This window comes from Clinocottus analis, unplaced genomic scaffold (genome assembly GCF_023055335.1).
Source record: "Clinocottus analis isolate CAN_PGR_092001 unplaced genomic scaffold, fCliAna1.0.p SCAF_21, whole genome shotgun sequence".
NCBI classification, from domain to species: domain Eukaryota; kingdom Metazoa; phylum Chordata; class Actinopteri; order Perciformes; family Cottidae; genus Clinocottus; species Clinocottus analis.
In genome coordinates, this window is record NW_027175943.1 from 4471380 (window position 1) to 4485946 (window position 14567).

The 14567-nt window shown below is 41.3% G+C and overlaps 1 protein-coding gene across 1 annotated transcript; it reads right to left on the reverse strand.

Moving 5' to 3' along the window:
• Positions 1-147: 147 nt before the first annotated feature.
• sat2a.1 (spermidine/spermine N1-acetyltransferase family member 2a, tandem duplicate 1) lies at positions 148-7181 on the reverse strand. Its single transcript, XM_068588173.1, has 6 exons — positions 7013-7181; positions 6723-6774; positions 5690-5773; positions 3471-3572; positions 3305-3345; positions 148-3162 (listed from the first exon to the last, which is right to left on the reverse strand). The coding sequence occupies exons 1-6, from the start codon at positions 7073-7075 to the stop codon at positions 2995-2997; spliced, it is 510 nt and encodes a 169-aa protein (XP_068444274.1). The 5' UTR covers positions 7076-7181; the 3' UTR covers positions 148-2994.
• Positions 7182-14567: the final 7386 nt, after the last annotated feature.

Here is a 14567-nt window from a genome sequence, read left to right on the forward strand (position 1 = left end):
CCTGTAGGCCGCATACCATTACACACTGGTTCCACCTTTTTAAAGCTCAAACTATACATGTATATGTTTTAATTTCAGACCTCATTTTTCCAAATGTGAATCATTTTGAATTGACATTTAAATAACTTCATAAAAGAAAAGCGACACTTATTCAACTTGCAGTCTGCGGTTTATTTATTCTTCAGCGTCGACTGGACCGAGCAGTCCAACAAGCTTTCAGCAGAACACTTTGTTTTTCAAGTACGGGTGACAACAGGAAGGGGGATACATTTCTCATGCAGGCTCCCGGCTAAATGTGACATGGCTTTAGACCTTTTTTTTTTTCTTTTTTTTTTTTAAGTATCAGGATTTTCTGGAACAGCAAGGTACTTCAAACTGGTCACGTGAAACACCTTGAGAATCCAACAATGGATCCCACCCGACTATGACCATCTTTATTTTCAACCCTTTCAAAAAGCAGATACTTGTGACACATTAACATGTCTGCCTCTGCTGGCAGAGCACCTCAATGACGGCACGTGGCATTTAAAAACACACAATGAATACAGGGTTACACACCTCGGCGCTTCCTGACAACTTAACCACACAGAAATTTAGTTAAACTGACTGTTGCACTGTGTAGTACCCACACACACACCCTGCAGACTAAATATGAATACTATTTTCTTGTCTTTTGTCTTCTAAGTTGCTCCTCAAAGTAAATTTTTTTGTAAATGTTTGACAGGAATCAGGGTTTAACCTTGGACTTTGACAGTGTTTTAGGAATCCATGCAGGGAAATCTGAGGGGAAGTTGCAGACAAGAAAGGTTATAAATACCTCTTAATGCTGCCTGTATTGATTATTTGAGCATGCACTCTCTCGTAGCACAATGACAGCACAATAAATGTTTCAGGAGAAACTTTAGACCTTGGGTCCAAAGTGTACAGCACATACAAGTTTCTCTTTCAAGATTGTCCTATTCTGAGAGCAATATGATATTCCTTGTGAGGTGGTCGAAGCGCATTTATCCTCTTCCTTACAGCCCATTTCATTGACTTTTGCACATTGGAGAAAAGCTGCTTAAACATCAAATGTCCCAAAGATAAACCAAAAAAATAAATAAATAAAAAAATCAGCATTCTTTACTCAACTTAATTGTTTTGTATGAAATTAAATGCAAATTGCAAATGATGCAAAGGAATGTCAGTGGTTCTTATTTGTTTTGAGCGATGGGAAAATAAATATACACAACCGACAACTGACCGTTTTCATTACATTGTTGGAAATGATACAAACAGCCCTCTATGTTTAAATTAGACTGGATATGAAACAGAAATGAAGACCAGAATTATTCCCCCTTTTTCGCTTCAGCATGACAGGTTCAAAGACACGGACTGGGTCCAGTGCCAGACTTTTATTTTCTTAAATTCCACCAGATCCTTTAGGTCTGAATTCATGCTCATTTCTTTGAAACCAATCCAACGAGTTGGTTGTCTCTTTCTGCCTTCCTTTACCAACCCAACTTCATTATTTAGTACATACAGTAGCCGCCACCTTTAAAGGAAGAAAACAGTGGAAATACCTTTACATTGTGCTACACAACAGCTTTACAGCACTCCTTACCGAGACGAGGGAAGAGGTGACTGACTCTTTGGTTACTGTTGTCATACTTTATACATTTAAAGGGATAAGATACCAAAAAACTCACTATTTTCCATCATTCACACAATATAATGTACAACATCTTGGCTTTGTGATGCATAAGGTTTTTGTGGAATTTTGTGCAAAATAAAAAACTATTTTCGAGATGATTATTGTGTTAAGACTTCTAAAACCCACAACACCAACACACCACATACGCCCTCTGGTGAGACCTTTCTCGTGCCCACGTGGTCAACACTGTTCCACATAAAGAAGTTATGTTATCTGATCCATTTAACACCAAAATCAAAAAGGTGCTCAGAGTCAAAACATATCACAAGGAAAAAACACCAAACACAGATTTCAGTGCCTCAGATGTACTATTAGAAAGTATTGCGTAGGCCCCGTTCCAATTCTTAAAACTGCACCCTTGACTTAATAGTGATAAGCCAACTGACTGTTTGTTAAACCCCATTTCAAACCTGAACAAGGCACAGCAGGTACACGCTGAAGCGCTGTGCATCAGGCTGTGAAGACCAAGGGAGCAAATGTTTAGTTTGGAGTGTTTTTGTTTTTAGCTGTACCAAAACCACTAAACGGAAACGGAAGATGCAAATGTTAGCATGCCTGGCTAGCTCTCAGTTGTAACTGAGCATAACTGCATTATTTTGTGGGAAAACAAGTGAAGTTGGGATGAAACGTCAAACATGTGGTAGCCAAAACGTGCTATATCAGAGTTTAGGCTAATTCTGTCCTGCTCATTAATGGATTTGAAGTTTCCACTCTCGCAAATCTAGTAAACTAACAACTAGCCTAAACCTCGGTCTTTTAACTATATCTAGTGTAAGTAAAGGCCAGTTTATGCGTTATTTAAACAGGATATATTGATATTCTTGTGGCATGCACTATGTAATAGCACGATGACGCCACATTAAATGTACCTCTGTGTGCAGAGTTTGCACATTGAAGCAAATACGTAAACATGAAACTAGTACTGAAAATATTAGTGTTAGCTGATAAGCAAATGTTCGCTAATAAAAGCTTACAGTTATCGTCAATTCAATCGCAAAAAATGACAGTCGTCTGCGATAAATGAGGCCTGGTTTTGTGTAAAACATCCGTTAAATGTAAGTCTGCTACTGTTAATATTGTGAACTGCATATGTGCTGCGCAAGCAATAATAACAAGGGAGTAAAAGTAAGTTAAGTTGGGGCGTAGCTTAACAAACAGTCTATTTTTTAATCTGCATTTAGAGAAATCTGCTTAACGATTGTCATGGTCAAGTGTTGGAACGGGGCCCCTGGTTCTCTCTGCCTGCACCGAGGGGACCCGGTGGCTGCAAAGTGTCTTGCCGGCGCGAGCACAGTGTCGGGTTAAGGTTGGGCCAGATGCTGCAGCGCCTCTCCTTCGCAGCGCATGCAGTGGTAGCCCATGCTCGCCGTGACGTCGACGCTGCCCTGGCTGACGTAAAAGTCCAGAGAGTTTTTGTTCCAGTCCAGGACGGTGAAGTCGAGCTGGGTGCAGCCGGCGGCGAGGCCCAGCTGCGAGAAGACAGACGTGAGTGCCGCCGTGCCGACGGAAATATTTGAACGCTCCGAGACATGCCGGGAACTATTTTGCAAGACTTTCTTTGCGGTGGGAGAAAAATGTACACAGTCAAAATAGGGATTAATGTTAACTCACCTGAGCTACCTTGCTCATAAGTGCTTTACCAATGCCCTTTCCTGAAAGACAGAAGTCATGAATTGCTTTAGAATTTCCATTAAACTAATTATCTTTACTTTACTATTGCTATGTAGTGCCAGTAAGTAGATATAATACACATAATAGATAACAGTGCACTGTGTACCTCTGAAATCAGGCATCACGTATAAATCCTCCATATACACAGCTCTGCCTGACCATGAGCTGTAGGAATAATAGTAAAGTGCATATCCAATCTTGGTGTGGCCTGAAAATTAAAACAAAAAATGTGTTAACGAACTGGTGATTTTAATGGACATCAACTTTTTGTGAAAGCAAATGAGTACGCACAGATTTACACACAGATTTAAACTCTGCTTTGCTCCGTGACTTTTCTGTTTTTGTATTCATCCATTGATAGTTCAGCTAGGGCGAGCCTCTGCAAATACTGCAGTGCCTGCAGGGGAAGGTGCTTGACAGCGACATAATTGGATATAACACCCATTTTAGTAAAACAAATATTTAAATTTAAATAATTCAAATGTATTTTCAGTGACCAAATATTACCTTAAACTCCAACATAAGAGGAATTCCCATTGAAAGATTGTAAAATTAAAAAAAGTTATTCTTATCATTTTTTCAACAAAGGTGCGAAAGATCCGCGTGTTGCCGAACTCTGTGTGATTGTGCTTAATTATCAGAGTCATGGGTAAGTCGGGCAGACATTCCTCAGAGTCAGATGTCTGCGGACGGCGAACACTGGACGCTGGTGACTGAATGGAAAAAGGTCGGTGTCATGGAAGAAAAGGGCCCAGCTGGGCAGCAGAGCGTATGTCAATGTTCTCATTACTGCTCTCAATCTGAGGGAAAGCAGCGTTTGCTTTGTTATTTCATCTTGTTAATTTGTCCTGAGAGAGGCCAGATCAGCAGTGAGCCGTTAAATTCGGTAACGTAGATAATGCATACAGACTGATGAGCCTGGGAACTGGCTGATAACAACTGTTACATGTCCACTGATAAACTTTGGCGAGTTTATAAGTTGATATGTCAATCCATATCTTTGGCGTAGTAATTGAAGGATCTAATTTACTGACTTTCTTTACTAATGTAATATAATGTATGCTTTGTGCCATTATGAATGAAACCATTAACATTTTTTTCACAGCAGATATTTTGACTTGACAAGCACAGGTGTAATCAATATCTTTAACGAGGGCTCAATGCATTTAATGGATTCAGAGCCAGGGCCCTAATTAACATTATTTGTTACACCTGTGCTTTTCCTGCTGACGAGTCTCTGCTGTGAGAGCGGCCCACTAAAGCAGATTTAAAACTGTATTGTTGCTCTTAAACAGTTGCAGATGCTGTGAATTAGCTTAAAGCAATCAGTTGTTAAATGACAACATGTATATGGTGACAAACCCACTGAGAATTATCACCTGACTCCGCAGTTCCTCTCGGCTCTACGGAGCGTTTTAGTGTCTTTCAGCTCATTGTTTCCGTTTAACGACCCACAGCTTCACGGTTCTGCTTCACTCTGGCTGCTGATGGCCTTTGTTTTCAGACGCAGGCAGCTGTTTTCAGCAAAGAAGATGAGGCTATCTAATAAATATTGAACGACGTGGAGTGTTTAGCTGCTTAAGAGCCACATATTTCCCTCAGGAGTTGGTAGAGACCAAAAACAGAGCTAAAAGAGAGGGAATAATGGATTTACACTCACATGACTTTGTGTAAAGAGAATGACTTTCTGCGTCAGGACTAAGGGATGTTGAGAATACATTAATAAAGAGAGCAGGAACAACAGCTTCATGAATGTTGAACTCTCAGATTGAGTGTAAAAGGTTGTCTGGAGAACCTTTGAGACATTTGTGTGTGCAGTTTTCCTGCAGCAGAATGTGACACAAAATATCTTGTTTTGTTCTTCTCTAATGCGGTCCACATTTATCTCCGTGAGCTCGGCGTCTGATTACGCAATCTTAACGGTGAAGGACAAGACATGATAATAGTATTTACATGTGCAAAACGATTTGAAACAATCCTTTTGGTTGCCTAGATGTATAGTTTAGACGATCTAAATGAGCCACTGTACGCAGGGGGACAGACTCAAACTCAAATTAAAGGATTAATCAGCTTTAAATTGCAGAGTAGGGGAAAAAATGCTGCGCGTCAGACTTCTGGCCGCAGTCCAAAGAGTGAGGTCATGCACTAAACAGACATTTGGAGAGGTTATCAAACTACCCGCTGTTACATCAGAGAGGCCGCACAGGAACAGAGGTGTAGTTCCACAACAAGGTGTATTCTGCACGGGAGGCTTTTATCCGTCACTCAGACGGGCACACGGTTTGAGGCGCTAAGTAAACAATGCGGCCGGCGGTCCCTCCTCACCGTCTTTGCTTTTGTGCTGTTCCGGCACCTCAGCGACGATCCCATGGAAGAACGGGTTCTTGCAGAAGCCGTCCTGCTCCAAGTCTGCAAATGAAATGAAATCATTTCACCTGACTTTAAGGTGAACTTCCCATGTCACAACATGTTTCTGTTTGCCACTGCCATTACATTCCTATGCTACAGCACCTGTTAAATCCTTTAAATATACTGCATTTCTAGCATTATGTATGTATGTATGTATGTATGTATGTGTGTGTGTGTGTGTGTCTGTTTCAAGGATAAGGATACATCTATTGTCATTGTAAAAACATACAATGAAATTAAGTTGGCAACAAAAACTTAGGACAGCAGTAACCGATAAAAACATGTATGACATGTATAAAAACAGGACATCCTAATTTAAAATGAGACTTGAAACACAGGCATCAATGATTTTAAAGTGCAAAAGTGACTGTCCGGTGTGAGCTGGGTGGGGTTGTGGGGGTGGGGGTGATGGAGGAAACCGCTCTGGGGAAAAAGCTGTTCCTCAGCCTGTTAGACCGGGTTTTAATGGTCCTATGTAGTTTTGTATGTCTAATGCATAAGTAAAGCACTTTGAATTGCCTCTGTGTCTGAAATGTACTACATAATTGTGTTTTACATTACCCTGAAAGACATTGTTTGTGTTGGCAGACAGCAGCCAAGTGTCTCGCCATTTATTAGCCGTTCTAGAGCGTTTGAGCATGTGGCATAATCTTTATTTCTTCCTCACCAAGGATGAACGAACAGACTTAGGCAAAACATATTAAAAGTGCCAGGAAAGATTGGAAATGATCTTTCAACTTGGCAAACTGTCTGGTGAGGAATATCATGTGGTACCACTGAAAGCTCTAGAACACATACTAAATGGACTTTGAAGTGAGATTGTACTTTCTCCAAGGCCAACAACTGTCATATCTGACCCGGATTTCACCTTGTTTTTGTGTGGCGGAAACACAACATGTAATCATGACGTCAAAGCAGAGAACATTATATTGAATCAGATTATGTTTACCTTTCTGTGTGATTTTCATGTGGTCTGCTACTTTCTCATATTCAGACAACTCCTGTGAAACACAACACAACACTCATTAGACCTACTGCACGTGAAGGATCACGAAGTTTCCTGAAACATGTCAGTGAGCCATGTGTCCTTAATTGCACTCAACCGCTGAAATGATCGCATTACACAATATGAACAGCAGTGCATCCCATAATTTGCCAAATATTCTAGCTATGCCGTGTATTGAGGTGACGCGTGGGTCCTCCGGGCTTTGCTAAATGACGTCCGCGTGTCTGGCTCACCACGATCATGCGCGCGATGTCCTTGCAGTCCTCCACGTTGGCGGCACGGATTGAGAAATCCATGTTGTTAGGGTCTGGTGATGATGATGATGGTGGTGGTGGTGGTGGTGGTGAGATTGCGGACAAGCGTGCGGCGGTTCTCCGGTTGGTTCCTGTGGATCCGGACGGATGTGCGTAACGTGCGCAAAGGACTGTGGAGGTCACGAGCAACACAAGCTGCCTCCACGCGGGCTGAGAGCCGAGCGGAGAGCGCCCTCCCCCAGGAAGGAGGGGACTGACTGCATTTCTTTTTCTTTTTAAAAAAATGATTATTATCTTTTTTGGATGGATTTTGCAAAAACTTTATACAGGAATGAAGAGCAGTACCAGTTACTAGTTGTGTATACAGGACATCACTTCAGTTGTGAATCATTTTAACTTGTGTTGTTGTTGTTGTTGAGCCCCTGATCTGTACAGAGGATCACCCTTTTCTAAAGTTTGAAATATGCCGATAACATTCACGCTGAAGGCCATACAGCCCTTTGATTTCTTCATGATGATCTTTGTATGTTTTGCAAATTCGTTTTTATTCAGTTTGCTCAATATTTTCCTTCCAACGCTTCCATTGAGGGTGACGTAATACACACTGTCGCCTCTAGAGGGCCCCAAGCGAGGATTTAGACTTTTGGTCTTGTTGTGTCTCTGCAGTTCAGATTAATGTACGAGTTGTAGTAGCAGATGTAGTTCACGTCCTCCATTGCAAAAGCTTAAATACATTATGTTCAGTAGCCTAAATTGATCATCTTAATTAGATTTTCAGTGCATACAAAATACAACTATTGTTTAGGATAACGCTGAAAAGAATACGTTGGATGTGTGTGGGATTGTGTGTGTGGATGAACAACTGTTTCTTATACCCTCATGTGTAAAGTTTATACATAAATCATACATGTGTTTGTTTTTTCTTCCTTTTTCTTTTACATTTCATTCCAGAAACCATTCAAACTAAAAACAACTGAAAAGGTGTCACGTACTGGAGAGGTTATATTTAGTGCGATGACGCACAGTGTGGATATGTCATCAAACTGTGAACTTTGGCGCCAGAAATAAGATGATCTTGTGAATTTATGTTTCTCACAGACGTAACGGCAAGTCCCCGCCAACCAGACTGCTAAGTTTGAGGAACTGAGAACGCCATATGGAGGGAGGTATGGAGAACAATGATCGCACAAATTAATGTGCCGGTCTCTATGAATATATTCAGAATATATCTGAATAGAATTGATATTAAAAGGGTTGGAATGACGTGGGTATGCTCGTAGAAGAAGCCTGGGATATGAGTTTCTCTGACTCAAGCATCCGGTTTTCACATTTTCTGATTAAAAGAGAAACAGTCCTGTCCAAATACCTCATTCATGACCTCATTCTCTGATATCAGCAGCTGAAGGATGAGTAAACTCGTGTCTCACCCACGCATTTGTTTTTCATATTTTTTGCCAATCTGACAATTGAGAGCACAGATGAAGAGGAAACGTGAAGTTCCACACTGGTGTTGATTAATATTCATGTTGTGAGTACATGCACCTTGTACTTGGAGGCCCTGAAAGAGCTTCAAACCATGTTATGAGACCCGTATTGTGACACTGAGGCAACTTTTGTGTTGACATAAAAACAAAAACCTCCAGGAATTGTATTTCCGTTCACGTCTTTATCTTAAGATACAGCTAAAAAAAAATAGGAACAGTCAAAGTAAATGCACTCAGGCCAAGTTATTTGTTTATTTTACAGTGCACCACTATTTCATTGTTTTATCTCGTCACAAAGTGATGATTCTCAGTGAAACCGCAGCTGGTTTAACCATTTGAAGCCTGGTTTGAACTAATAATTGATGGATTCAGCCGTCAAATATCTCAGAGTTGATGTTTAACGTCTAGAATTACGAATACCGAGCTTATAGCTCTGACCTTTACCCAGTTCTATATGTGTTTATTCTAAACAAATCACCGTATAAATAGAGCACTGTGGTGACCTTGAGGCTAAAAATAGATTTATGAGAGATTTTACACAGTGCACGGCATTCTGCAGGGTGGAGGGTGGGGAGGAAAGGAACAGGGTAAAGGGGGATTTTGCCCTGTAGCCAGCCTCCTCCTGAAAAAACCACGGCTGTCTGTGCGGCTATTAATAGCAGGACGGTGTGGCTCTTTAAAACTGACTAATGCCTCCTTTCATACGACGCAAGCATGAAAGCCAGAGCTTTGCCACCGTTTTCATCAGCCAGCCTCTCCGGAGCTGCTGATGACGTGCGTAAGACACCCCTGACTGTTTTTACAGACGCACTTGAGGACTCACAGGCAGCATTGCAGTCGATGGTTCGTCAGTGGATTATGAGTAAGAGAGAGAGAGAGCGGGGCCTCTCACTGGTATTCCCATCTGACAAACGCTTTAAAAACCTTGAGATAATTATGGTCGGTATAAAAGTAAAGCGCCCGTTCAGCGTTTGTGTGACTTGTGTGATCGTTGTGGGGAGTGTTATTGGGACAAAGTCCACAACCCTGAGTGAGTGTGTGTGATGGGGAAAGACTGGAAACGCCTGGTGATCCCCGGTTACACCACTGAGGATGCGTCAAGCACATCTTAAATATCGGAATGTTTATGTCATGTCTACTCTTTATGACAATAGTTTGACATTTGAACTATATTCTCACTCCCTTTCTTTGCTGAGAGCGAGATGAGAAGATCGACACCAGCGCTCAGCTTTATTAGCTTAGCATAGCATGAAGACGACAAACTTGTGGAGACGGCATGCCTGGCTCCCTCCAGCAGAAACTACAGCTTCTGACACTCACACATTTTCACAATGTATCGTGTTTGTTAAAATGCGTACAAAAATGAAAGAGTTATGATTTTCATAACAAGACTCCACTTCGCTGTAGATACCTTCACAGGAAAAATGGGGGAGTAATTTATTATTATTTTCCTCTACAGTTGTAATATTTCAGCATTTCAGGGTGTAATTACTGGCCGTAGCCGGAATCTAACTCTAGAATGCTAGAATTGAATCTAATTCTAGAATTCTACATAGAATTGGATTGAACACTAGAATTCTATAGAATTGAAACTAATTCTAGAATTCTATATAGAATTTAATCTGACTCTTTACAGCCAGAATACAGTTCTATATCTGTAAATGTATTCTGGGGCTGATACAACGCTGTTGTCATATAGAGCTTACACAAGGGGAGGTAACTTTTGGACATTATTGAGGTCATAGTTTTCAGACCTTTCAGGAACGGATTTAATGCAGTGACTTCAGAACAAAATATTGTTGTTGAAGACTTGCACGCGTCAGTAAACCCAATAAACCTAAAGCCGTGTCACGTCTGTAATGAATAGACCCCTTATTGCATAACACTGACATTATTCACACCTGACTAGATTTAGAAAAAAAGACGGCATTCTGTGTGCCAACGTTAGAGGGTACATTTGGAAAAAACTTCACGGCCAAGTTCTGTTAGCGTCATTGAAGCAACCAATATACTGAGGAAATCTAGTAAAACACGCCTGTATTCTGGGGACATTATAGGAGAAAAAGCTGCTCGTCTGATGAAGAGAAGCGTGTGACGTGCTGTAACGACTAAGTATGTAATTAAAATGCATAATTATTATCTGGCTACTTTCCCATTTTATGTCCAGCTGTAGTTTCTCTGTTCAGAAAGTTGTTCCAGTACACTGCTATATAGAGATTCTGTGCCGGATAAATTGGCCTCCTCTCGGGTTGGACAGGAAGCCACCTCCTCTTCCTGTTTAGTCTACGTTCTGATTGGTCCCTGGGCTTGAGAGCATTTCCACAACAAAGCAGTCAACACCACATTTATCAATTTCCAAAAAGAGCCCGTGTAAAAATAAAAAAAGGGGACTGAATACAGTCAAAACAAAAGACGACTCGCTGCTGACATCTCCCACCCTCAACTTCCATAAACACCATTTTTGGACATGAGTTGCTGTCAAAGTAGGTTCCTTCCATAATTATCTACCGCATCAAATTAGTGTTCATGAATACAAAGCGCAGCACTTATGATAAGAGCTTTCAAGCAGCTCAAAGCCTTTTATTCTACTTATGAATAGCGCTCTCTGGGAACACCGTGGAACAACGGCCACAAGAGAAAACATTAAAACAATATGATTTTCATTCATTATAAGACATGAGTCATTTTACCCCATCGGCCGCATACATTATACATTTAATATCAAGTGAAAAAATAATATCAATGATAACACACATTTAAAGGATTTAAACAATTGACGACAAATTCCTTTTTCTTATCTTGTCTGAGTACTTTTTTTTCACCATTATGAGCCTAATAGTGGCGCTGAATATCATATCCCTTCAGTACTGAAAGATACAGTGAACACACGAAGCACTCTGGCGTCACGTATAGGAACCGGTCCATTTTTCTTGGAAAATCCGACCCTCTTCTCCATTTTGACATTTTCCACATCTTCCAGTGTTGTGTCAGTAGCCTGTACATTAGCGTGTGGGGGATCTATAATAGAGTATTCAACATAGTGCATTTTATTGAAACTCTCTGCAATTTTCCCACTTTACATAGTCATCAACTTGGCCTGATTGGACCCTGTGTTGTGGGCCTGTTCTGTCCCTCAGGCCGTATATTTGACACCTCTGTTCCACAATTAGTTAGTCTCCCTTTGACATAAATAGTTTCCTCTGGCAAATAGCTTTATTCGGCTATTATCAGAATTACTTTAGAACTTGAAAGTAAGCCTTTTAAGGAATTCCCCCCAGACAAACGCTTCCTCCTGTCTGGCCGGCTCCTGTTATTACAGTTAAACCCCAACCAGCTAGCGCAGCCTGCTAAAGGAAAGGAAAAAAAGGAAAGGAAATTAGCTCATCACTTGACTGACGCAACCCTCATGTAAAGATAACTAGCGGAGAAAAAAGCAGACGCGTTGTCATTCCCTCTGCTGCACGCGGGCCCATTAACATGCCTTTTAGGGGCATCTGCAGCTGCTTGTCAGGCTGGCAGAAACTGCTTTTTGTTTTCTGTTTTTATTTTCTTTGGTTCAACCTGCCGCTCATAACTTCCCTCCGACAGTCATGTGATTCCTGTGAAGACAGGTCACTTGGCCGCTTATCATGGGACTTTGGCCAAAGAGGACATGAAGTAATAAATTAAACAATAACACTTTTAGGTTTTCACGGTTCCACGTTTTCGGGTAAATAGACCACTAGCTTCCTGTAAGGAAAAGACAGAGCCTGGCGCTGCTCCATGGTAGTGTCCATTTTAACGTTCTCGGAAGAGGCACACTTCACTTTCTGTAAATCTCTGGCAAAGCTTCCATCTGTGCTGTCAAACTGGGATAAATTACTCTCACAACTCAAATAAAAAAGACCTCATATTTCCAAACCACTGATAACACTTCCAGCTTCCCTTTCCCTTTCACAGTTGTGCATTGCATTTGATACAATCGGTCCTGTTTTAGCCTTGAGGGCAGGTGAAGACTGAGGTCAGCAGAGTTTACAGACAACACCGATTCACGTCGAAAGCTGTTGCTACCGCAAACATGTTCAACTTTTGAATGGTTTTGAATCTAGTAATTTTCCTACAAGCCTGAGTTCTGTGCAAGTTAAGCTGAAGTTGCATACAGGTGAGCACACTGATTAGCACTTCCTGATGTAGACCTTTTTATACATTGAAAAATAAACAATCTAAGTTTGTTTGTTGTTGCTGATATCAGTAGCTGACTGGAGTTTGAAATGGAACTGGAGCAGTTCCCAAGCAATGAAGGCTCAATATAACCACTACTGTTAAAGCCGTGCTAGCGGCTCTGAGACGCCTTAATATTCTAAAGTTTAGCTTGTACAATATGTTCATCTTCTTCATTTAGCATACCAGCCAATTTGTCATGTGGGATGGATGGTTAAAGAGGATAAAGTGTTGGACTGACCAACAGACACGCGGCTTAAGAGCCACGCTGCTAGCATGGTCAAAAATACCAAAAAACTAAACAAATCATTAGCAATAGAAATGATTAACTGCAAGATTGATTTATTGCTCGTTTAGCATCGTCTATGTGGCTTTTACCTCGACAGCTTATGCTAGCGGACAGCAAACAATAAACAAAGAACTGCGTCGGATCCACAGATCCCTTCATTTCCCTCCAAAACCAGCAGCTTGTGGAATGCACGTAGCGTATCTGAACTCCAAACACATAGAAGCACATCAGCAACATCCTGAGGAAATCGCCTCTCCTTTAAAGCATAACTGTAACGAAACATCAAAGCATGGACTGCAGGGGGGAAAGTTGGATGTGTGTGAGATTATGTAGGTTTTCAAGTGACAATGAAGCTTCAATAAAGATGTTAAAAGCTCTCAGGCTCTGGCTAAGAATTCACACTTTATTTCAATCTTATCAAATGTAGGAGCCACCCAGTTCTTCTCCTTCTTCAGTCATTTCCTCGGATTTAATTTCTTGGAATTAAACAAATAACAGGAAAACTGGACTATTGAGGCCAGCAGATACAATGAACCCCCACCGTCGGCTTCTCGTCTGAGTAACCGAGACGCTTCCTTGTATGAAACCAGAGGCCCGTTGTACTTCTTCAGGGGGAGTAGCCAGGGAGTAAAGACTTGGATTTACATGACTGACTGTGGTCACTTTCAATGGAGGGGAAGCTATTGTCACTTGAGTGGGCCAAACACATGAAAACATTTAAGCTACTTGGGATTAACTATTCAGACCCACTCGACCGTTTCGCAAGAACATCAACATATTCTCGATGAGTATGTACTCATTAGCACAGTGGCACTTAAGTAGCTAAATGCTAATGCCAACATGCGAGCATACTGTTTTCACGCTAGCAACGTACCTAAAACGAAATAATCCAAATATGTATGGCACAACAGTGGCATTCAAAGCACTGGTGGTAATGGGGCCGGAGAGAGATTGTGATGTCCTTTTTTGCTTTTTGCTTGATTTACAGCAGTTTGGGAAAAGGGAACTGGTCATAAAACATTTTTACCACAGATGGGTGGGAGCTTATGGTGTCAAATTACTTCCTACATTTTTGTTTTTTTGTTTGCCCTGCTTCCCGCAATAGCATTGTTATATCCCAGTTCCACTTCACAAGACCCTGTATGACAAATAGAGCAAAGGTCTACGCCCCTGGTCTGTAGTTTGAATTGTAAGCTGAGCTCATCACCAAATGCTTAATTCTCTATCTCTCTCTGCGACTTTCTCTTCTTGAAGGGTCCGTGAAATCCTCAAATTTCCTTCCAGCTTAAATGTGTTGACTTTGACTATTCTTGGCTCCGCCGTCATGAGGTGTTGCTTTCTTGCAGTCCATTTTCTTTCACCCTGCCTCTTGCTGTAGTTAGAGATTCCCTTTGTTTCCCCATAATGAGTCGTTATAACCCCGAGAGAGGATTGGATACTTGGCTGGTTTCAGTCACAAAGAGCAGTCAAGACATTTGAATCTAATGGCTGCCAATTACTTTCTGAATAGTTGGGTGTGTCTGCAATAGCAACCACAACCACTGATGATGCTAATTGTTGA

Excerpts from the sequence above, each read along its gene's own strand:
- sat2a.1 (XM_068588173.1), bottom strand. The coding sequence starts at position 7,075 with ATGGATTTCTCAATCCGTGCCGCCAACGTGGAGGACTGCAAGGACATC. Across the intron at positions 6,775-7,012 it reads ACATCGCGCGCATGATCGTG|GAGTTGTCTGAATATGAGAA; the intron begins GTGAGCCAGACA and ends TGTGTTTCACAG. Across the intron at positions 3,346-3,470 it reads CGTGATGCCTGATTTCAGAG|GAAAGGGCATTGGTAAAGCA; the intron begins GTACACAGTGCA and ends TCTGTCTTTCAG.